Here is a 25,942-nt window from a genome sequence, read left to right on the forward strand (position 1 = left end):
ATGACATTAAACTTTGTGTCCAAGAATCTAGGTGGTGCTTTACTACCTAAAGTCGCCTCCAATAGTTTATTTACTATTAAAACAATGGGTGATCAAGTGATAAATATTTTTAAGTCGAGTGCGTTATTCAAATTTGTGCTCAATAGGCAGATGGAGTGAGACGCACAATTATCCTACACCCCCACCAAACGGCTGTATACACCAATTATTACAATATAGGGTTCAATTCAAAGTATAAGTTTGTGGACTGCGAATATGAAATATTTATTCTGCTCATATATCTAGCGGACCACCTCACCCCAAAACAGTTGATCAGTTATAATGACCTAATAGGACACTGCCGCCATACCTCCAAAGTTACGACGTTCAGTGTGATAGGAGCAGTTGCAAACCTTCAGATCATGGTGGCCGCTATTTTTAGCTCATCGACAAGGAGCCTTCTTTCCCCAGACAAATACAAACAACGTGCTGCTGGGCGATACTTTCATGATTAAAAGTTTTACATGGTTTAACTACTAAGAACTGTCGCCACCGCACGTAATATAAAGACCTATATCAAGATTTAAACCGGTTTGAACCATACTTAGCACAGATGTTGGAAGTCATAACAAAATTTCTTTTACCACATTTGAGACAAATCGTATAAGAATTGCGGCGTTTAGGGGCTCAAGAGATCAAGATCGACGATAGGTTTATATGGCAGCTATATCAAAACATAGACCAATATGATCCATTTACAATCCTTACTGACCTACACTAATAGGAAGTATCTGTGCAAAATTTCATGCGCCTAGGTTTATCCCTTAGAAAGTTCGTGCTTTCGACAGATGGACGGACCGACATAGCTAAAGCGACTTAGAATGTCAAGACGATCAGAAATATACATATATATTTTGTTGGGTCTCAGATGAATATTTCGATATTTTACAAACGGAGTGACGAAATTAGTTTATGATGGAGGGTACTGAAAAAAAAACTAATTTAGTGGCCAAGGCCGTAAGTTTTTGTACCAAATTCTTAAATGGTTAGTGATTATTGTCGCAACTATTATTGAAGGAATATCCAGTGCTCAAAATTTTTATACCCTCAACCATAAGAATGGGGGTATACTAATTTCGTCATTCTGTTTGTAACTACTCGAAATATTCGTCTGAGACCCCATAAAGTATATATATTCTTGATCGTCGCGACATTATTTGTCGATCTAGCCATGTCCGTCTGTCTGTCCGTCCGTCCGTCCGTCCGTCTGTCTGTCGAAAGCACGCTTACTTCCGAAGGGGTAAGCTAGCCACTTGAAATTTTGCACAAATATTTCTTATTAGTGTAGGTCGGTTGGTATTGTAAATGGGCCATATCGGTCCATGTTTTGATATAGCTGCCATATAAATCGATCTTGGGTCTTGACTTCTTGAGCCTCTAGAGTGCGCAATTCTTATCCGATGGAAATGAAATTTTGCACGACGTGTTTTGTTACGATATCCAACAACTGTGCCAAGTATGATTCAAATCGGTTCATAACCTGATATAGCTGTCATATAAACCGATCTTGGGTCTTGACTTCTTGAGCCTCTAGAGGGCGCAATTCCTATCGGAATTGAATGAATTTTGGCACGTAGTATTTTGTTATGATATCCAACAACTGTGCCAAATATGGTTCAAATCGGTTCATAACCTGATATAGCTGTCATATAAACAGATCTGGGGACTTGACTTCTTGAGTTTCTAGAGGGCGCAATTCCTATCCGATTTGGCTGAAATTTCGCAAGACGTTTTTTATTGTTACTTTGAACAATTATGTCAAATAAAGTACAAGTCGGTTCATAACCTGATATAGCTGCCATATAAACCGATCTGGGATCTTGACTTCTTGAGCCTCTGGAGGTCGCAATTATTATCCGATTTGCCTGAAATTTTGTACGACGGATTCTTTCATGACCATCAACATACGTGTTTATTATGGTCTGAATCTGTCCATATCCCGATACAGCTCCCATATAAATCGATCTCTCTATTTTACTTTTTGAGCACACAAGGAGCGCAATTCTTATTCGAATTGGCTGACATTTTACACAGGTCTCCAACATATAATTTAATTGTGGTCCAAACCGGACCATATCTTGATATCGCTCTAATAGCAGAGCAAATCTTTTCTTATATCCTTTTTTTTTTGCCTAGGAAGAGATGCCGGGAAAAGAACTCGACGAATGCGATCCATGGTGGAGGGTATATAAGATTCGGCCCGGCCGAACTTAGCACGCTTTTACTTGTTTTACACTTTTTTTCTAAAGCAATCTAAAAGTAACAGCTGATAACTGACAGAAGAAAGAATGCAATTACAGAGTCACAAGCCGTTGAAAAAATTTGTAAACGCCGACTATATGAAAAAATCCGCAATTACTTTTTGGGCAACCCAATATATGGGAGCTATATCCAAATCTGAACCGATTTCTATGAAATTCACTAGTTATATCGAGAATAACTTCTTGAGCCACTAGAGGGTACAATTATTATCCGATTTGGCTGAAATTTTGCATGAGGTGTTTTGTTATGACTTCCAGCTGATGTGCTCAGTATGGTTCAAATCGTTCCATATCCGGGTATAGCTGCCATATAATCCCATCTGCGGTCTTGACTTCTTGAGCCTCTGCAGGGAGCAATTCCTATCAGATTTGAATAAAACTTTGTACAATGGCTTCTTTCATGACCTTAAACATACGTGTTGAATATGTTATGAATCGGTTTATAGCCTAATACATCTCCCCTATAAACCGATCTCCCTAGTTTACTTCTTCAGCCCCTAAAATGCGCAATTCTAACCAGATTTGGCTGAAATTTTACACAATGACTTCTACTTTGGTCTCCAATATTCAATTCAATTATGGTCTGAAATAAACCATAGCTTAATATTATTCCAATAACATAGAAATTCTTTTCTTTTATCCTTTGTTTGCCTAAAAAGAGATACTGTGGAAAGAGCTCGACAAATGCGATCCATGGTGGAGGGTATATAGATTCGGCCCGGCCGAACTTAGCACGCTTTTACTTGTTTATCCATTATTGTTTTAGAGTCCAATTTCCTTCTTAGCGCCCTACAATATGGGTTCCACATAAATTTGCCGCGCTGGCGATCTGATGGTGTTTCTGTCGAAGTCGGATGGAGTCGATCTATGCACCAGTTTGGTGAGAGTAAAGTCGTGGCACTGGATATATTCAAGGCATTTGATAGGGTATGGAATGGGGCGCACGTATCAACGCTTGTCGTATTTATGTCCAGTTTTCTAGAGAATCGCACTATTGGAGTTGTAGTTCTCTTCTGATGCATACAAATTGACCGCAGGTGTACCACAAGGCTCTGTCCTTTCTCCCTCTCTTTTTATACCCACCACTATAGGATGGGGGTATACTAATTGAGTCAAACTGTTTGCAACAACTCGAAATATTGCTCTAAGATCCCATAAAGTATATATATTCTTGATCGTCTCTACTTACTGAGTAGATCTAGCTATGTCCGTTCGCCCGTCCGTCCGTCTGTCGAAATAACTATACCGATTAAACGTGTATAGCTAGCAGCTTGAAATTTTGCACAGATACTTAATACTGATGTAGGTCATTGAAGATTGCAAATGGGCCATATCGGTTCAGATTTAGATATAGCTCCCGATATCCCGATTTGACTTATGGAGTCCTTGGAGGCCTTAATTTTTGTCCGATTTGGCTGAAATTTTGCACGTAAAGTTCCGTTACGGCCTCCAACAGCTGTGTCAAGTACGCTTCCAATCGGTCTATAACCTGATATAGCTCCCATATGAACCGATCTCCCGATTTGAATTCTTGAGTCCCTGGAGGCCTTAATTGTTGTCCGATTTGGCTGAAATTGTGCATATGGTGTTCTGTTATGACTTTCAATAACTGTGGAAAGTACGTTCCAAATCGATCAATAGCCTGATATAGCCCTTATATAAACTGATATCCCGATTTGACTTCTTGAGCCCAAACAAGCCGCAAATTATGTCCGATTGGCTGAAGTTTTACACGTGGTGTTTTATTTGACAACAACTGTTTGCAGTACAGTCCGAATCGGTCTATAACCTGATATAGCTCCCATATAAACCGGTCTTTCGATAATCCTTGTTCGGTTCCTAAAAGCTTTAATTTTTACTGGTTTGACAGAAGTTTGACATGTAGAATAAAATTATGCCCTTCAACTAAATTTAAATATTTTGTATAAATTTTTAGCAGATTCCATGGTGATGGGTTCCCAAGATTCGGCCCGGTCGAACTTAGCGCGCTTTTACTTGTCCTTGTTTTCATTGACGATCTACTGGGTCAGATTTCGAATCCAATCTACTCATTTGCGGATGACAGTAATTTCTGTCATTCATATTTATTCGACCATATGCCGAGTCCCCATGAGATTCTGAGTGGGTTGAATGAACAGAGTAGATTTTAATACACGCAAGACGCAGTGTTATTTGTTGTCTCAAAAACGATTCGCCGACTCTTTACAATTGATAATAACTATCGATGGTATGGCTACTGAGCGATCAAACGCTCTTGATGTTTGAATACAATGTGATGCCTGTTGGGCATAACATGTATTCGAAGTGTCAAATGAAGCATTCAAGTGCTTGGGTGTTCTTAAGCGGTGCAAGAAATATTTCACTTCATCTCATCTTCTTAATACCACGTACATCAGGCTGAAGATGCAATACAACTCGCATGTATGGGCCGGTGCTCCGAGGACATCCTTGGTACTAATCGACTGTGTCCAGAGGAGGGCGATAGTGTTGATAGGGGACAGTACGTTATCTAACTCCATTTTTCCACTTGAACACCGTCGCCAGACGGGTTGCTTGGCACTGTTCTATCGTTACTTTCATGGTCTATTGGGCTACCCTGAAAGTTCGTAGTATGACGTCAACTATGATTTCCTCCATCCGAACTAAGTATGGCCCGAATCGGTCCATAATCTGCAATAGCTTAAATATCATAGCAATTCTTATCCATTATCCTTTGTTTGTCTGTAAAGAGATACCGGGCACAAAACTTGACAGATGCTATCTATGGTGAAGTGTATATAAGATTCGGCCCGGCCGAACTTGGCACGCTTTTATTTGTTCTCATTTTGTAGCGATAGACCAAAAGCTCTCATGAGAATTTATCTCATGATCTCTGGACCACGGAATGCGAGAACGCTGGGAATCTGACTTCCGTGGTGCTTTGTGATTTGGCTTATCGAATAAGGTCTCCGATCAAAAAGCAGAAGTTTCCCTCTTTACAAAAGGGAAAGAATTTACTCTCCTAGTTGCCATTCCAATTTCAGATTTTTTTTTTGGATTCCACACCACAGTGCGTAATAATTTATCAGCCAATGCCAAACACTTACTCTTGAAACTGAGCAATGTTGCGGCCTGGTCAATGGCCACTAGAGAGACTCCTCTTATTTCATAATGTGTTCATTTAGTTCATGTCCTTTGGTATTTTTTGTGCTCCTTGTATAAAAAAATAAATAAATATGGTGGATGAACATGTTTTATCACTCCCCATAGACCCCTACCGTGTTTCTGTGATTATTTTAAAACAATTAGAGAAAAAACGAAAACAAAGAAATAAAGGATTTCTTTTGTTAGAACCAAAAATTCTATTAGTTTTGCCTAACACTTTGTATAAAGTCGAAAATGGTATGGTGAGTAAGTAGCCAAGAGCAGCCAATCTGGAATCACTATCTAAGGGAATAGTCTTCGGTTACTTGTAGAATTATGTTGGCCTCTCTCGGTTACATGCAAAACAGATGTTGTGACTCCATTTAGCTTGTAATGAAATTTATTTTCACACCACTTTGTCAGGCGTAAAGGACAAAGGACAATATAGAAGTCAGTTGTTAGCCAAGAAAAAAAAATGGAAATTTTAGTTTTCTTAAGAATAGGTTAGCGTTCCTTTCTCACACTCTCCCTCTCTCCATCTTTTTAGCTTTGCTAAAAATACTTGAAAAAGTTCCAACTTGTGTAGAGTAGCATATGTCCCAATGTTGTGCTAGGAGTTGGCTTTCAACGCAATGCCTTGCTGTTCTTCATTGGCCACCATCAACATCTGGCTAGCACTTTTATGGAGTTCATATTTTGTTACAAAAATTAGACAATGTTCATTTCGTGTTCTTCTTTTTTTTTGTTTCTTAGGGAAAGGGTAAATGGTTGTGCAAGTTTCTTGTGCGTTGTCTAGTTTCTAAATGCAAAGGGTTCTCAAGAGAAATGTTTGCTAAAGATTATTTTTTTTGGGAGGGAATTACAATGACAGACAAATGTGTGGAAAATTAATTAAAAGTGTCGGTCTTTATTCGAAAATATTTCTGTGGAAATATGTCAAAACATATGGAGGTCACCGTAGCGCAGAGGTTAGCATGTCCGTCTATGACGCTGAACGCCTGGGTTCGAATCCTGGCGAGACCATCAGAAAAAATTTTCAACGGTGGTTTTCCCCTCCTAATGCTGGCAACATTTGTAAGGTACTATGCCATGTAAAACTTCTCTCGAAAGAGGTGTCGCACTGCGGCACGTCGTTCGCAACACATCGAAATATCCATTTCCGACCTTATAAAGTATATATATTCTTGATCAGCGTAAAAATCTAAGACGATCTAGACATGTCCGTCCGTCAGTCCGTCTGTCTGTTGAAATCACGCTACAGTCTTCAAAAATAGAGATATTGAGCTGAAATTTTGCAAAGATTCTTTTTTTATCCATAAGCAGGTTAAGTTCGAAGATGGGCTATATCGGACTATATCTTGATATAGCCCCCATATAGACCGATCCGCCGATTAAGGGTCTTAGGCCAATAAAGGCCACATTTATTATCCGATTTTGCTGAAATTTGGGACAGTAAGTTGTGTTAGGCCCTTCGACATCCTCCGTCAATTTGGCACAGATCGGTCCAGATTTGGATATAGCTGCCATATAGACCGATCCTCCAATTTAGGGTCTTAGGCCCATAAAAGCCACATTTATTATCCGATTTTGCTGAAATTCGGGACAGTGAGTTGTATTAGGCCCTTCGACATCTTCCGTCAATATGGTTCCGATCGGTTTAGATTTTGATATAGCTGCCATATAGACCGATTCTCCGATTTAGGGTCTTAGGCCCATAAAAGCCACATTTATTATCGGATTTTGCTGAAATTCGAGACAGTGAGTTGTGTTAGGCCCTTCAACGTCCTCCGTCAATACGGCTCAGATCGGCTCAGATTTGGATATAGCTGCCATATAGACCGATCCTCCGATTTAGGGTCATAGACCCATAAAAGCTACATTTATTATCAGATTTTGCTGAAATTTGGGACAGTGAGTTGTGTTAGGCCCTTCGACATCCTCCGTCAATTTGGCCCAGATCGGTCCAGATTTGGATATAGCTGCCATATAGACCGATCCTCCAATTTAGGGTCTTAGGCCCATAAAAGCCACATTTATTATCCGATTTTGCTGAAATTCGGGACAGTGAGTTGTATTAGGCCCTTCGACATCTTCCGTCAATATGGTTCAGATCGGTTTAGATTTTGATATAGCCCCCATATAGACCGATCCGCCGATTAAGGGTCTTAGGCCCATAAAAGCCACATTTATTATCCGATTTCGAGAAAATTTGGGACACTGAGTTGTATTAGGCCCTTCAACATCCTCCGTCAATTTGGCTCAGATCGGTCCAGATTTGGATATAGCTGCCATATAGACCGATCTCTCGGTTTTAGGTTTTGGGGCCATAAAAAGAGCATTTATTGTCCGATGTTGCCGAAATTTGGGACAAAGAGTTAAGTTAAGCCCTTCCACATATTTCTTCAAGTTGGTCTAGATCGATCAAGATTTGCATATAGCTGTCATATAAACCGATCTCTCGATTTAAAGTCTTGGCCCCATAAAAGGCGCATGTTTAATCCGAGTGCGATAGATATTTGACACACTGACTTATGTTATGCTTTTCGACATCCGTGTGGTATATAGTTCAGATCGGTTTATTTTTAGATATACCTACTAAAAATATCAATATTTTGTTATATACAATTGAAGAATAACTTTTACTTGTTAGTATGTGGTCCAAATCGGAACATAGTTGCTATGGGGCATAAGGTATGAATTTTGCACCGGATTTTGAGGAAAGGTGGTTCACATATATATCCGAGGTGGTGGGTATCCAAAGTTCGGCCCGGCAGAACTTAGCACGCTTTTACTTGTTTTTTGCCTAAGAAGAGATGCCGGGAAAAGAACTGACAAATGCGCTCCATGATGGAGGGTATAAAGGGTGATTTTTTTGAGGTTAGGATTTTCATGCATTAGTATTTGACAGATCACGTGGGATTTCAGACATGGTGTCAAAGAGAAAGATGCTCAGTATGCTTTGACATTTCATCATGAATAGACTTACTAACGAGCAACGCTTGCAAATCATTGAATTTTATTACCAAAATCAGTGTTCGGTTCGAAATGTGTTCATTCACCGTAACGTTGCGTCCAACAGCATCTTTGAAAAAATACGGTCCAATGATTCCACCAGCGTACAAACCACACCAAACAGTGCATTTTTCGGGATGCATGGGCAGTTCTTGAACGGCTTCTGGTTGCTCTTCACTCCAAATGCGGCAATTTTGCTTATTTACGTAGCCATTCAACCAGAAATGAGCCTCATCGCTGAACAAAATTTGTCAAAATTTGAACACATTTCGAACCGAACACTGATTTTGGTAATAAAATTCAATGATTTGCAAGCGTTGCTCGTTAGTAAGTCTATTCATGATGAAATGTCAAAGCATACTGAGCATCTTTCTCTTTGACACCATGTCTGAAATCCCACGTGATCTGTCAAATACTAATGCATGAAAATCCTAACCTCAAAAAATCACCCTTTATATAAGAACTCGGGACCTGAATAAAATATGATCAAGACTAGCCCCTGTTAAGATATAACTACTGCTATAATAGTGTAGTTATAATAAAATAGGATGATTATTATATCCTTATTAAATTTGGTCCAGATCGGTCCAGATTTGGTTATATGTGCCTCATAGAACGATCTCCCGGTTTAAAATCTTTGCCCTACAAAAAGCGCATTTATTATCCGATTTCGTTGAAATTTGACGCAGTGACTTATGTTAGGCTTTTCGACATCCATGTTCCATATGGTTCAGGTCGGTTTATATTTTTGGATATAGCTGCCAAAAAGACCAATATTTTGTTATACAAAATTGAACAGTGAATTTGGGTGCAAAAGTAATCGAATTGTGACGAAAGGGGGGTTTACATATATAGCCGAGTTGGTGGGTATCCAAAGTTCGGCCTGGCCGAACTTAGTGCCTTTTTACTTGTTATTATTAAATCGCATTAATTTATTTACATTGCCAATTATGGTACCACCTTGCGTATAATTAACAATAATTTGCAGTACAAGGGGTTGTATAATTCAATTTTTTTTTGAGTTACTCTAACTTTTATGTGATTGTTCAATGTTTTTTTACATTAATGATAATAGTTTCATTTGCAATAGAATCCCTTCCAGACTTTTTGCGAAAATACATTTTCACCAACAATTGATGCTTGGTAGACATAACAAAAGGTGGAAGATCAAAGTTCTTGGGGTCCATATGCCAAGAATAGTTACCCTGTTCATGAAAAAAAAAAAAAAATAATAATTTCGAAATTTAATTTCTCTAAATTACCTTCAAAACTGGACAACTTCTGGGCATATTGCCCTGATCGTATATAAAGTTCAACATATCAATCATAAATTTGCTTTGACCTTTGCCCAGTAAACGGCACACATTCACTTCGTATTGTAGTATAGTACGATACATTTGCTGTCTACCATACCACATGCCCAAAATGAATTCCATCCATAAATCGTGCGGAAATGCTTGCGGTACAACTATGAAAACATCCAGTGATCCATTGTTGATAAAAATCCTATGCTCCTGATGATATTTAGGACTAAATGATACATTAGCGGAGAGAAAACACATGGACTTTGGGTTACAATTCTCCACAGAAAAAAGAAGAAAAATTAGCCAAACTCTAAGAGTTTTTTTGGTATTAAACAATGACATGCTGTTCTCCAAATAAACCCATCAAAAAAAAAAGATAAGTCATCATACTGAATTTTAATAATAAAAAATTTTATTGTTACTATGTAATTAAAAAAAATTATATTTATCTGATAGCAATTAAGCGCGTCGTAAATAATTTGATTTGCCCAAAATCATGTCCGACAGCATGGTCAAAACAAAATAATTAAGTAATTATTAATATATTTTTTATTTTTAGTATAAAAAAAAGGTTTTATTTTAAATTCAACAATTCCGAACTTTGGGCCGAACCCACCACCTCGGGTATATATGTAAACCACCTTTCGTCGTAATCCGGTGAAACATGAATAATTTATGCCCCCATAGCAGCTATATCAAAATATGGTCCAATTTGGACCAAACTCGACTCGGACATTGAGTGGTCTAATGGACAATTGAGTGGTCTAAAGTACAAGTCATTGTTCAATTTTGTAGAACAAAATATTGGTCTTTTTGGTAGCTATATCCAAATATAGACCTATCTGAGCCATATACGACACAGATGTCGAATAACCTAACATAAGTCACTGTGTCAAATTTCAGCGAAATTGGATTATAAATGCGCCTTTTATGGGGCCAAGACTTTAAATCGAGAGACCGGTCTATATGGCAGCTATATCCAAATCTGACTCGATCTAGGCCAAATTGCAGAGAATATCGAAGAGCCTAACACACTACTGCCTCAAATTTTGGCGACATCGAACAATAAATGCGTTTTTTATGGGGCCAAGTCTTTAAATCGATAGATCGGTCTATATGGCAGCTATATCCAAATCTGGACCGATTTGGGCCAAATTGAAGAAATATATCGATGGGCCTAACACATTTTGCTGTCGCAAATTTTGGCGACATCGGACAATAAATTACCTTTATTATGGGCCCAAGACCATAAATCGAGAGATCGGTCTATATGGCAGCTATATCCAAATCTGGACCGATCTGGGCCAAATTGAATACGGATGTTGAAGGGCCTAACACAACTCACTGTCACAAATTTCAGCAAAATTGGAAAATAAATGTGGCTTATATAGGCCTAAAACCATAAATCGAGAGATCGGTCTATATGGTAGCTATATCCACATCTGGACAGATCTTGGCCACATTGTAGAAAGATTTAGTGAGGCCTAACACAACTCACAGTTACAAATTTCGGCGAAATCTGACAATAAATGTGCCTTGTATTTGCCAAGTCTTTAAATCCAGAGATCGGTCTTTGGCTCAAATCTAGACAGATCTGGGCCAAATTGAAGATAGATATCGAGTGGCCTAACATAACACACTTACCGAACTTTCAACAAAATCGGATAATAAATGAGGCTTTTACGGGCCTAAGACCCTTAATCGGAGGATCGGTCTTTATGGCAGCTATAACCAAATCTGAACCGATCTAGGCCTAATTAATGAAGGAAGTCGAAGTGCCTATTTTAATATCCAAACTTTGTGGACTTTAATACTCGCAACAATGGAACAGGAGTTTACTCATTGTGTATTTCTTTATTTGGTTTTTTGCTTAGATTAGTATCACGTTGCCCACAACTGCCAGAATCAAAGAACAAATAATAGATAAGTCGCGGGCCTCATAACAAAGAGATATGAGGAGGATATCGCCGGACATGCCGGTAGACAGAATGTTTTTATACCCACCCCTATAGGATGGGGGTATGTCATTCCGTTTTTAACGCCTCGAAACATTCGTCAAAGACCCCATAAAGTATATATATTCTTGTCCGTCCGTCTGTCGAAATCACGATAGCGTAAGAACGCTATCGTGATCCGATTTGGATCGTACTTTGCACAGTTGTTGAAAATCATTACAGAATTATACATGTCAAATTTCAGCCAAATTGCACAAAAATGTCGGCCTGAACGGGCTCAAGAAGTTAAATCGGTAGAACGGTTTATATGGGAGCTTTATCAGGTTATAGACCGATTTAGACCGTATTTTGCATGGTTGTTGGAAGTCATAATAGAACACCATATGCAAAATGTCAACCAAATCACACAAAAGTTGCGGCTTGTAAGGGCTCAAGAAATCAAGTCAGTTTATATGGGAGCTATTTCTTGCTATAGACCAATTTGAACTATGCTTGGCACAATTAACGGAAAACTACCTGCAAAATTTCAGCCAAATCAGACAAAAACAAGTAAAAGCGTGCTAAGTTCGGCCGTGCCGAATCTTATATACCCTCCACCATGGAGCGCATTTGTCAGTTCTTTTCCCGGCATCTCTTATTAGGCAAAACATTATATAAGATTATATTAATTAATTATATATTAATTATATAAAAGATTTGCTCTGCTATTAGAGCGATATAAAGATATGATCCGGTTTAGACCACAATTAAATTATATGTTGGAGACCTGTGTAAAATGTCAGCCAATTCGAATAAGAATTGCGCCCTTTTGGGGACTCAAGAAGTAAAATAGAGAGATCGATTTATATGGGAGCTGTATCGGGCTATAGACCGATTCAGACCATAATAAACACGTATGGTGATGGTCATGAGAGAATCCGTCGTACAAAATTTCAGGCAAATCGGATAATAATTGCGCACTCTAGAGGCTCAAGAAGTCAAGGTCCCAGATCGGTTTATATGACAGCTCTATCAGGTTATGAACCGATTTGAACCATACTCCGCACATTTGTTGGATATCATAACAAAACACGTTGTGCCAAAATATATTCAAATCGGATAAGAATTGCGCCCACTAAATTCTCAAGAAGTCAAGACCCAACATCGGTTATAGACCGATTTGAACCATTCTTGGCACATATATTGGATATCAAGACAAAACACGTCTTGCGAAATTTCATTCCAATCGGATAATAATTGCGCACTCTAGAGGCTCAAGAAGTCAAGACCCAAGATCGGTTTATATGGCAGCTATATCAGGTTATGGACCAATTTTGGCCACCATACTTGGCACAGTTGTTGGATATTATAATGAAACACATCGTGCAAAATTTCATTCCAATCGGACAAGAAATTGCACACTCTAGAGGCTCAAGAAGTCAATACCCAAAATCGGTTTATATGGCAGCTATATCAAAACATGGACCGATTTGAACCATACTTGGCACAGTTGTTGGATATCATAACAAAACACGTCGTGCCAAAATTCATTCAAATCAGATAAGAATTGCGCCCTCTAGAGGCTCAAGAAGTCAAGACCTAAGATCGGTTTATATGACAGCTATATCAGGTTATAGACCGATTTGAACCATTCTTGGCATAGTTGTTGGATATCATGGCAAAACACGTCGTGCGAAATTCATTCAAATCGGATAAGAATTGCGCCCTCTAGAGGCTCAAGAAGTCAAGGCCCAAGATCGGTTTATATGACAGCTATATCAAAACATGGACCGATATGGCCCATTTACAATACCAACTGACCTACACTAATAAGAAGTATTTGTGCAAAATTTCAAGCGGCTAGCTTTACTCCTTCGGAAGTTAGCGTGCTTTCGAAAGACAGACGGACGGACGGACGGACATGGCTAGATCGACATAAAATGTCACGACGATCAAGAATATATATACTTTATGGGGTCTCAGACGAATATTTCGAGTAGTTACAAACTGAATGACGAAATTAGTATACCCCCCATCTTATGGTGGAGGGTATAATAGCGGCTTGTAAAGGCTCTAGAAGTCAAATCGGGAGATCGTTTTATATGGGAGCTATATCAGGTTCTTTACCGAATTGGAGCCACCACAATAAGATGTGAATGTACTAATCTAGTCATTCCGTTTGTAACACCTCGAAATATTTGTCTAAGACCCTATAAAGTAATTATATTTAAATCTCCTCGACGTTTTGATTTGATGTAGCCATATCCGTCCGTCTGTTTGTCGAAATCATGATAGCGTTCGACCGCTTGGAGCTAACCGCTTGAAATTTGGCACAGATACTTACTATTGATGTAAGCCGTTGGGAGTTGCAATAGGCCATATCGGTTTAGATTTAGATATATCTCCCATATAAACCGATCTCCCGATTTGTCTTCTTGAGCCACTGGAAGCCGCAATTTTTGGCCGATTCGACTGACATTTTGCATTTAGTGTTCTATTATGACTCTCAACAACTGTGCTAAGTGTGGTCCAAATCGGTCTATAACCTGATATAGCTCTCCTATAAACCGAACTCTCGATTTGACTTCTTCAGCCCTTACTTACAAGCTGCAAATTTAGTTATTAATGGAATTTTGTTTTTAAAAAAATATTTCGAGGTGGGTTGGGATAAATTTCATCTTTAGAGAATTTTTCATTGAAATTTTCTTTTCAGAAAAATTTTATTAAGATTTTGACTTAAGAAAATTGAAATTTTGTCTTTAAAAAAAATTCCTGAAAATGTATCTTTAAAACATATGTCATCGAAATTTAGTTTTTAAAAAGATAATTAAAATTTTGTTTTCAATTTCAAAGACCAGGCGGCACAATCTTGTTTTTTAAAAAGATTTCATTGAGGTTTTTTATTTAGAAAAAAATTCATTGAATATTGTTTTTAGTGATTTGTTTTCAAATTTTGTAATAAGAAAATTTTTATTAAAAATTTCGCATTAGAGAAAATTTAATTGAAATTTTGTCTTTAGAAAAATCATTATCGAAATTTTGTTTTTAGTAACATTTTATTTATGAAATTTTGTTTTTTTTTGTTTCTCTTTCGAGACGAGCTCAATGATCGGAGATTTTGTTTTTGTAAATGGAATAGAAAAGCCAGAGATCGCAACACACCAACCACTATGGGACGCGTTTTGTCTTTGGTTAGAAGACTTATCAATCATATTAGTTGTGATGGCTTCAAGGGCCGCGCGTTGGTATGTTGTATTTGAATCGTATTTATTGCGAAAACGCCTCTATGATACAAATACCACACTAACCACGCTCGACAACACTGTCTATTAGCTGTATTTTTCCCAAAGCATGTGTTTACATGTAATGACAGATTTGGTTTCTGCGACAATTACGTTGGAAGTTGTATTGATAGCCTGGAACGCTAGGCAACGGCAATGGCTCTGTTTAGAAAAATGTTATTTTTAATTTGGTCTTTAATTTTTTTTTGAAATTTTGTCTTTCTTTTTTTTTAAATTTTGTTTTAAATGAATTATTTTTTAAAACTTTTTGCTTGTCAGTTATTTTTTGTAAGGAAATTTTTAATAAAATTTGGAAGTCGTAACAGAACACTATACGCAAAATTTCAGCCAAGCCGTACAAAAGTTGCGGCTTACTAGGGTTAAATACGTCAAATCGAGAGAGATGGGAGCTATATAATGCTATATACAGATTTCAAACGTAGTGGGCATGGTTATTGGACGTCGTAACATGGTTGTGGCGTCTAGGCGCTAAATATGTCAAATTGGGATATTGGGAGCTATATTTTCTAATCTGGACGGATATGGCCACACATCACGCACGTTTCGTGTTTTGTTTTACTGTCTAACATCTGCAGTTTGGTTTTTAAAACTTACAAAGGAACAACGCTTGCAAGTTATTGAATTTTATTACCGAAATGCGTGCTCTGTTAAGGAAGTTAATTGTGCGCTTTTTCCATACCATCGACGAAGCTCATTTTTGGCTCAATGAATACGTAAATAAGCAGATTTGTCGATTTTGGAGTGAAGATCAGCCAGACGCATTCCAAGAGCTACCAATGCATTCAGAAAATGTCACAGTTTGGTGCGGTTTATGGGCTGGTGGCATCATTGGACCATACTTCATCAAAGATGGTGCGAATCGTAACGTAACTTTGTATGGTGAGCGCTATCGTGAGATGATAATATTCATCTTTTTTTTTGCCCAAAATGCAAGAGCTTGACTTGCATGACAAGACGGTGCCACATGCCACGGTGCACGCGTAACAGTGGACTTCTTGGGAGGCGAGTTCGATGAACATTTTAATTCACGTTCGGGACTGGTCATTTGGTCGCTTAGATCGTGGAATTTAACGCCTTTAGACTATGTTTTGTAAATGCTCATATTTCATACAGACAAGCCCGCTTCAATTGGCGCATTGGAAGACAACATTGAATCATAAGATACCAGCCGAACTGTTGGGAAGAGTATGCCCAAATTGGACTAAGTGGATGGACCATTTGAGGCGCAGTCACGGTCGATATTTGCATGAAACAATCTTCAAACATTAAATAATATGGACCGAACTATCGATCCAAATAAAAATTTCATGTATTTTTCTGAATTTTATGTGTTTTTATAGCCTCCACCATAGGATGGGGGGTATACTAATTTTTATACCCTCCACCATAGGATGGGGGTATACTAATTTTTATACCCTCCACCATAGGAAGGGGGGTATACTAATTTCGTCATTCTGTTTGTAACTACTCGAAATATTCGTCTGAGACCCCATAAAGTATATATATTCTTGATCGTCGTGAAATTTTATGTCGATCTAGCCATGTCCGTCCATCTGTCCGTCCGTCCGTCTGTCTGTCGAAAGCACGCTAACTTCCGAAGGAGTAAAGCTAGCCGCTTGAAATTTTGCACAAATACTTCTTATTAGTGTAGGTCGGTTGGTATTGTAAATGGGCCATATCGGTCCATGTTTTGATATAGCTGCCATAAAAACCGATCTTGGGTCTTGACTTCTTGAGCCTCTAGAGTGCGCAATTCTTATCCGATTGGAATGAAATTTTGCACAAAGTGTTTTGTTATGATATCCAACAACTGTGCCAAGTATGGTTCAAATCGGTTCATAACCTGATAAAGCTGCCATATAAACCGATCTTGGGTCTTGACTTCTTGAGCCTCTAGAGTGCGCAATCCTAATGCGATTGGAATGAAATTTTGCACGACGTGTTTTGTTATGATATCCAACAACTGTGCCAAGTATGGTTCAAATCGGTCCATAACCTGATATAGCTGCCATATAAATTGATCTTGGGCCTTGACTTCTTGAGCCTCTAGAGGGCGCAATTCTTATCCGAATGGAATGGAATTTCGCACGACGTATATTGTTACGATACCCAACAACTATGCCAAGTATGGTTTAAATCGGTCCATAACCTGATATAGCTGCCATATAAACCGATCTTGGGTCTTGACTTCTTGAGCCTCTAGAGGGCACAATTCTTATCTGATTTGAATGAATTTTTGCACGAGGTATTTCATTATGATATCCAACAACTGTGCCAAGTATGGTTGATATCGCTCCATAATCTGATATAGCTGTCATAAAAACAGATCTGGGGATTTGACTTCTTGAGCTTCTAGAGAGCGCAATTCCTATCCGATTTGGCTGAAATTTTGCATGACGTATTTTATTTTTACTTTCAACAACTGTGTCAAATAAGGTTCAAATCGGTTCATAACCTGATATAGCTGCCATATAAATCGTTCTGGGATCTTGACTTCTTGACCCCTAGAGGTCGCAATTATTATCCGATATGCCTGAAATTTTGTACGACGGATCCTCTCATGACCATCAACAAAAGTGTTTATTATGGTCTGAATCGGTCTATAGCCCGATACAGATCCCATATAAATCGTTCTCTCTATTTTACTTCGTGAGCCCCAATGGGCGCAATTCTTATACGAATTGGCTGAAATTTTACACAGGTCTCCAACATATAATTTAATTGTGGTGCGAACCGGACCATATCTTGATATCGTTTTAATAGCAGAGCAACTCTTTTCTTATATCCTTTTTAGCCTAAGAAGAGATGCCGGGAAAAGAACTCGACAAATGCGATCCATGGTGGAGAGTATATAAGATTCGGCCCGGCCGAACTTAGCACGCTTTTACTTGTTTTTTTTTTACGATTATACCCCAAATATAAAATTATGCTGGTTATTTTGGCCAGATCTTTACAAAATGTAGCACGATATGCATTATTGGACGTCTCAGTAGTTAGTTTAGGTTAAAGGCAATATGCCATCAGACTCACTTAGACGTTTTCGTCCATTGTGATACCAAAGAAGGAAGATGCCTTCTTGTTCCTCCCGTTGAACCATCAAGATCGCTTTAAAAAGCTCAACAACTTGATAATGTTCTCGTCCGCTAAATAAGACAAGTTCTTAAAGAAATGAGAACCTAAAGTGGAACTCTTTCTGACTATCAGTGAAGGACACACACACATCTTCGGCAAAAGTTGTTACTGGCAAGCATGTTTTCCGATCAGCCAGTGACCTGTCATGAGGGACATAATAACTGAGACTTCTGTTCTTGCCAGTGACAGCAGAGCGGCAGACCTCTTCAAGTCTAGATTAGGCCACATAACACAGCACATTCCATTCTTTGTGACCATCAATTATCCCTTGCCCTTAGGGCCTGATCCTGATGACTTAGCTTACATATCGCTAGAGGCATATCCACAGATTCCAGTTCGCCCGAAATGTGTTAGGTAATTCCTATTCTCGCAAGCTCGTCCGTTCTACAATTCCCTGGGATTTCTCTGTGGCCCGGTGCCCAGAACAGGTGAATTATGAACAGTTCAGCCATCTCTTTGAGAGATCTGGGACAGTCAAGGGTGGTTTTTGAATTCAGAAATATGTTCTCCAGAGATTTAATGGCCGTCTAAGAAGATATTTATGCCAGTTGTCGTTATGACCTTATATCTTAGCCATTTCACCACTTCTTCAATAGCAAGGATCTCTTCTTCATTCACACTGCAGTGGTCGGGTAACCTAGTTTTTCAGAGTACACCTCAAAGCCTGGTCGTCTAGTTTGGAAGCATCTGTATAGAAGCCTATGTAACTTCTATGTAGTTCGAATCGGTTCAGTCAGGAATAGTGGTACAGTAATTTTATTTATCAACAAGCGGCTCAGGTAGGGTGTATTCTACACTGCCTGGAACATGGGATATTGTATTAAGGATAACACAGTGTCCGTCGCCGCCACATGACCAAAGAGAAAGCTCCCTTAGCCTCACGGCAGCGATCGCAGCAATTTATTTAACCACAATGTCCAGAGGAACTAGGTTTATCATTAAATTCAGTGCATCAGATGCTGTGGCTTTGGATGTGGCTGAGTGTGGAACAGTAGATGGACTTTTGAAGCGCCCTCCACCAGCACCATACAGAATTATAGGTCTGACAACTTCAGTATATACCCAGTGTATGACACGCGGTATAAACCCAAAATTTTTGCCAATGGCTCTCTTGTAGATGTATAGGGCAAGAGTTTCCTTTCTTGCCCTTTTCAAAATATTGGATTTGAAATTAAATTTTCCGTCGGCAAACACAAAGGGCTCCATTCGAGGTTCAATGACCCCATCCAAGGTTCTCTGAAACGTCGCTGGAGCTGAGTGCAGACCGAAAGGCATTACGCGCCATTGATAAAGGCCTCGACTGGTTACCGTAAAAACAGTGTACATTCTTCTTCCCTCCTGCAGGGGTATTTGCCAGTAGCCATCCAGGCTACTCACATAGGCCGAATCGCGAAGCTTATGGAGGATCGATGCGAACCGTGGCAATGGGTACGCATCTGGTGCAGACCGGCTATTTAACTGTCGAAAAACCATAGGCCATGTGCCATTCTTCTTCTGCGACAGGGTGATTTGTGAGCTGTACGGGCTATGGGACGGTTCTATGCCCCTTTTGTAGCAACTCCTTTACCTTCTCATCGATAATTGCCTGCATTGCGGGATTCCATGGGCGTTCTTCGGTCATTACGATTCGGTGTGTAGCAGCTGTACACAGTCCCCGTAGGTCGTGGAATTGTTGGAGTTCCTCCTCCAAAAACTCATTTATTCTCAACTGCTCCTTCGGGCTGTGTTCACTTACCGGTGGATATTTATCCTGGGGAATCAACCTCCCTTTCGGTGTCGGTACGGGCGAACCTGTAGCCGCTGGTGATGTAGCGAGATCCGTCGCACTACTGGGGCAACTTAGTTCCCATGTTAAGCTTGCTCACATGATGCGTGTATTACAATGCCGTAGAAAATCCATTCCCAGAAGGATGTCTTCGGTTGCGGACCGCAGTACAAGGGATTCGATCTCCAGCTCACGGTCCCCGAAAATCACCGTGTCTTTAATGAGGAGTGTACCTGCCGAAGGGACCCATCAGCCACATTGATGCCCATCTCTAAAAGGGTGTTCACGCTGTTGTCCTCAATTGACGTATCGTTGGATCGTGGCCACAAGGCTAGTGAGTTAAAATCTGAGAGATGTGTATATTGTGGCTGTTGTTCGACTTGCGGTCCCGCAGCCGCATCGTGGCCACCATTCTGGTGAGCTCAAATCTGAGTGATGTGTCTATTGTGACTTTTGTTCGACTTGCGGTCCCGCAACCCCCGTTTCTGTGCGGGACCAGGGTTCGTGTACCAGGGTCCACAACAATGTATGGTTCGGATTCCGCGCTGGCCACAGATCCAGCAGAATATAAAAGGCTCGCATCTCGCGGTGATATGCCTGTCTTCTCCGCATCGTCGGCAGGCGGTTTCAGGATTGATGGACTGGGGTGGGCGCGAAGATGGGTCTTGTGGGTGCATCTGCCGGTGCTGCTTCCACGACGCTGATGGATGTTTCGGGATTCCTTCGAGATCCTCAGCCATCTCCAGTTCATCTTCTAACGCCCGGAAGTCTATTTTGCGGATGTACCACTGGTACTCTGAAAACGTGTTATTGAAGATTCGCTCGAGCTGTTGTTCCTGAGTGCATGAGGTCTTGCATAACGAGCATATAAAGATTGAATGGTTCCCGGGGTTCCTGATTCCGTTGGCGAATCTTATCCTCCAGGTTCTCGAAGAATCTCGCTAGGAGGAAGAACCTAAGGAAATAGTGTTGGGATATACCCCATGTCGCCCACGGCTTACGATTATTCCGATACCACTAAGTGCTTTTCCGGACAGAACCTCAGGCATCATGATTGGGAGCTGGTCGCCCGAATTCCCAATGGCTCCCTAATTCCGTCGTGGGAAATTCCCCACTTACGAACTTGCTCAGCACACTCTAGAGGCTCAAGAAGTCAAGACCAAGATCGGTTTATATGTCAGCTATATCAAAACATGGACCGATATGGCCCATTTACAATACCAACCGACCTACACTCATAAGAAGTATTTGTGCAAAATTTCAAGCGGCTAGCTTTACTCCTTCGGAAGTTAGCGTGCTTTCGACAGACAGACGGACGGACGGACATGGCTAGATGGACATAAAATGTCGCGACGATCAAGAATATATATACTTTATGGGGTCTCAGACGAATATTTCGAGTAGTTACAATCAGAATGACGAAATTAGTATACCCCCCATCTTATGGTGGAGGGTATAAAAATATATACAGTAGTTAGGTCGTTTGCTTCATTAGCGGGGTTACCGGAGTTAGGTCATTTGGCATAATCAACGTTCGATTCTTGGCGTAAACATGTTAACGTTAGCCAACAACAACTACCCCAAACGACTCCACGTGGATATTCTAGGCAGCTGCAAAATATGTGAAAAAACCAATAACAACCATGGAGACTAAGAAGTTGGAAAACTGATCAAAACATCCAATAACAACAATATAGGTTGGGAAGTTGTTTTGTCCTCAATTGACAAAACAACTTCACGTAGCAACAACATAGGCTAGAGATTTATTTTGTTCTGGGTATAAAAGCCGGCAACCGCCATTGGAAGGGGTTTTTCAATCGTAGTCTTCGGAAGCGACAACACGGTGGGGTAAGTAGAGTGTGGGTATGAAGTGTCCTCGTTCCTCGTAAAGTGAACTCAGTGCCTTGCCGCCCGTGAACCCGCCTAGTGATCGTGTTTACAACACCCCTTGCTGGCGTGACTATGTTTCATATTAGCATAGTGCCGTGAATACCAAGTGAGCGTGTACCCACAGTGCCTTGTTGCCAGTGCTACCGACGCTTTGCTGCCTTGTCCCCCGTGACCGTGATTTAACAGTGCCTTGCTGAAGTAGTGAATGAATATCACGGTGCCTTGGCACCCGCGACGCCGCCGTGAAAAACAAGTGACGGTGTGCTACAGTGCCTTGCCGCCATGAACCTCCAAATACGTGTGCAAGATTTTATAAGATTTAGATATAGCTCCCATATATATTTCTCAGCCGATATGGCCTTTTAAGACAGTAGAAGCTCCATTTGGTTCGATCTTTACAACATTTAATATGAGTTGTTTTATTTGACGGCCTAATACGAGAGAAAATTTCATCAAAGTCAGTCAGTTCAGATATAGTTATAGCTCCGATTTATATTTCTCAACCGATATGGCCCCTTAAGGTTGTAGTAGCCACAATTTAGTTTCTATCGTAAGAAAATCTTAAAAGGTTCTATTCAATATTTCCATAGGTATGCTGCATTAAACTCTGACTAGATTTCAGCTTAGGTTCCATGTATTAGAAGTAGTACGCAGTCTACAAAAGTGGTGTAGGGTATTATAAGGACGGCCCCGCCCGTCTTTTGAATTTCTTACTGATTTAATTAACAAGATAATTGCCAATAGCTATGGTGCTTTGAAAAATTTCTAAGAAATTTAAAAAAAGTTTATGTTTTTTATACTACATACACATTAAATCAATTTTATACACATAGTTTTTACATTTTAAGACTCTCAAAAAACCCAAGGACTTCCATAATATGAGTAAAAAAAATACAATTTTAAGATATTTGAAAGAAGATAGTGTCATTCGATATGTATTCCTTTTTGGACTTTTGCCGCTGGTAAAATTTGATCACCAGCTGATGCTTGGTGGACATGACAAAAGGTGGTAGGATAAGACTATCGGGAGTAAGGCGCCAAGTGTAATTGCCCTATCGGAAACACAGCACAATTTAGATTTTACTTAATGTACTCTATATTTGAAAAATTACCTTTGCAATCGGGCATTTTTTGGGCATATTACTCTCACGAAAGAAAAAATCCATTAAGCCAATAATTATTTTGCCCTCTGGTTTCTCAAACGCACGACAAACATTGACATCATACTCCAGCAGGGTGCGAAAGTTTTTTTGCTTATTTTGCCACATAGCCAAAGATAGTTCGCCACCAATAAAGTAATTCAGTGTCGACAGCAAATTCACTTTTAAATCTATAACGCCATCATTTATTTGAAAATAATGATATTTTTGATATTTGGGATCATAGGAAGAGTTACATGATAAAAATTTAATCTTTTTTGCTATAACTTCTTGGCTAAAGAATAACCAAATTATGGAAATAGTAAAAAAAGTCTTAAGCACTGTGTCAGCGGACATAATGCCGTGCTTGCCAGAATATACGAATGCAAAATACTTTAATCTACAAAATGCAAGCCATTCAAGCTAGTTTCTCATTTAATGGATATACTATTATGAAAACATTATTTAATATCTAAAAATAGATTGCTTTGGAAAATTGTTTTTAATCTCTTTGTATTGACAATTGATATATGAAGTTAATAGATTTAGAACAATTATTTTTTAAGTAGTTTAGAGAGATTATTAGTTTGGTCTCGAAATTTACAATATGAATTCGAATATATTTTGAAATTTTACAACCGTTGTACTGTGGGATAAAATTAGCAAACAAGTAAAATTTCCACCAGGGCTGCGGAGTCGAGCAATTTTGACTCGACTCCGACTCCGGGAAGATTGCTCGACTCCGGAGACGACTCCGTGCACTTAAAGTCTTTAAGTTTTTCCTAACTTAAAAGAAGGTAAAAGCGTGCTTAGTTCGGCCGGGCCGAAACTTATATACCTTCTACCATGGATCGCATTTGTCGAGTTCTTTCCCCAATAACTCTTTTTAGCCCAACACAGAACTAAGAGCTATATCAAGTTATGGTCCGATTCGGACCGCAATCGAGTTGAATGTTGGAGACCGCAGTAGAAGTCATTGTGTAAAATTTCAGCCAATTCTAATAAGAATTGCGTCCTTTAGGGGTTCAAGGAGTATAAGAGGGAGATCAGTTTATACGGGAGCTGTATCAGACTATAGAACGATTCAGACCTTATTTGCCATACTTAGCACAGTTGTAAGAAATCACAACAAAGCAACTTCTGCTAAAAAAATGACAGCTATATCAGGTCATAGACCGATTTGGACGGTACTTGCAACAGTTGTTGGAAGTCACAACAGAACTCTATGTGCAAAATTTCAGCCAAAGCGGATGAAAATTTAGGCTTCCAGGGGCTCAAAAAGTCAAATCGGGAGATTGGTTTTTTGTGAGCTATATCGGGTTATTGACCGATTTGAACTGTATTCGGCACAGTTGTTGGAAGTCATAACAGAACACTATATGATAAATTTCAGATAAATCGGACTAAAACTGCGAATTCCAGACGCTCATGAAGTCAAATCGGGAGATCGCTTTATAGGGGAACTATATCTAAATCGGAACCGGAAATAGGCCATATTTTCAATCTTCAACCACCTATATTTATATTTAGTATCTGTGCAAAATTTCAAGCGGATAGCTTTACGCGTTCGACCGCTATCGTGATTTCGACAGACGGACGGACATGGCCAGGTCGAATCAGAATGTTGAGATCATCCGGAATATATTGGGTTGCCCAAAAAGTAATTGCGGATTTTTCATATAGTCGGCGTTGACAAATTTTTATAAGCTTGTGACTCTGTAATTGCATTCTTTCTTCTGCCAGTTATCAGCTGTTACTTTTAGCTTGCTTTAGAAAAAAAGTGTAAAAAAAGTATATTTGATTAAAGTTCATTCTAAGTTTTATTAAAAATTTATTTATTTTCTTTTAAAAAATCCGCAATATTTTGGACAACCCAGTATATACTTAATGGGGTCCCAGGTCCATATTAGATTAGACTAGATTTTCTCTACTCCCACTCCGGGCAAATTTGCTCAACTACAACTCCAAGACTCCCACTCTGCAGCCCTGATTTCCAATATCAGTTACTATGTATTGTGCTTAAAATAAATTTTGCCCCCTACTGTTGTCTCTTATATTTGTGCTTAAAATAACTTCCAATCTACATCTCAATTTTGCTCCTTACTGTTGTCTCTTACATCGTCTCTGTCCGTGAAAAACTCATTACAATCAACTTCATTAAAATGTAATTTTGGCTAAAGCATAAATCTCTTTAGTTTAACTTAATATTCTCCAACGGGCTTTGAACTTTCCTCAGAAAAATAGTTTTATTTGCAAGTTTTTTTTAATGATCTTCTGTTGTTGCGTATGTGATATGAGTTTTTGCACAAAAACATTTTCCTTTAACCAAATTAGAAGTGGATTTTGCCCAAGGAGTCATTTTAAAAGTGGTAAAAGTGTAAAAACTTTTTAGAAGAACTATTGTGGAGTTTATTAAAATTAAAACAATACTATTGGGTTGCCCAAAAAGTAATTGCGGATTTTTCATATAGTCGGCATTGACAAATTTTTTCACAGCTTGTGACTCTGTAATTGCATTCTTTCTTCTGTCAGTTATCAGCTGTTACTTTTAGCTTGCTTTAGTAAAAAAGTGTAAACAAGTTAAAAGGCGTTAATTTCGGCCGGGCCGAACTTTGGATACCCACCACCTCGGGTATATATGTAAACCACCTTTCATCAAAATTCGATGAAAATTTCATACCTTATACTCATATACCTCATACCGATTTGAACTATATACGACACGGATGTCGAAAAGCCGAACATAATTTCAGTGAAATCGGATTATAAATGCGCCTTTTATGGGGCCAAGACTTTAAATCGAGATATCGGTCTACATGACAGCTATATCCAAATCTGGACCAATTTGGGCCAAGTTACATAAACATGTCGAAAAGCCTAACACAAAGCACTGTCCCAAATTTCGGCGAAATCGGACAATAAATGCCTTTTTTATGGGCCCTAAACCTTGAATCGAGAGATCGGTCTATATGGCAGCTATATGCAAAGCTGGACCGATCTGGGGAAAATTTTAGAAGGACGTCGATGAGCCTAACCAAACT

At 39.3% G+C, this 25,942-nt stretch overlaps 1 protein-coding gene across 1 annotated transcript in view; it reads right to left on the reverse strand.

Annotated features, from left to right (window-relative positions):
- Positions 1–22,661: 22,661 nt before the first annotated feature.
- The window catches only part of LOC131995810 (uncharacterized), a 103,028-nt gene continuing 99,747 nt past the window's right edge, over positions 22,662–25,942 (reverse strand). Inside the window, exons 2-3 of the mRNA XM_059364945.1 lie at positions 22,875–23,196; positions 22,662–22,814 (exon numbers count right to left, since the gene is read on the reverse strand). Coding sequence (XP_059220928.1) covers positions 22,662–22,814; positions 22,875–23,196 — 475 coding nt within the window. The remainder of the gene's footprint in view (positions 22,815–22,874; positions 23,197–25,942) is intronic.

The sequence above is a fragment of the Stomoxys calcitrans genome, chromosome 1 (assembly GCF_963082655.1).
Source record: "Stomoxys calcitrans chromosome 1, idStoCalc2.1, whole genome shotgun sequence".
In the NCBI taxonomy this organism is placed as follows: Eukaryota; Metazoa; Arthropoda; class Insecta; order Diptera; family Muscidae; genus Stomoxys; species Stomoxys calcitrans.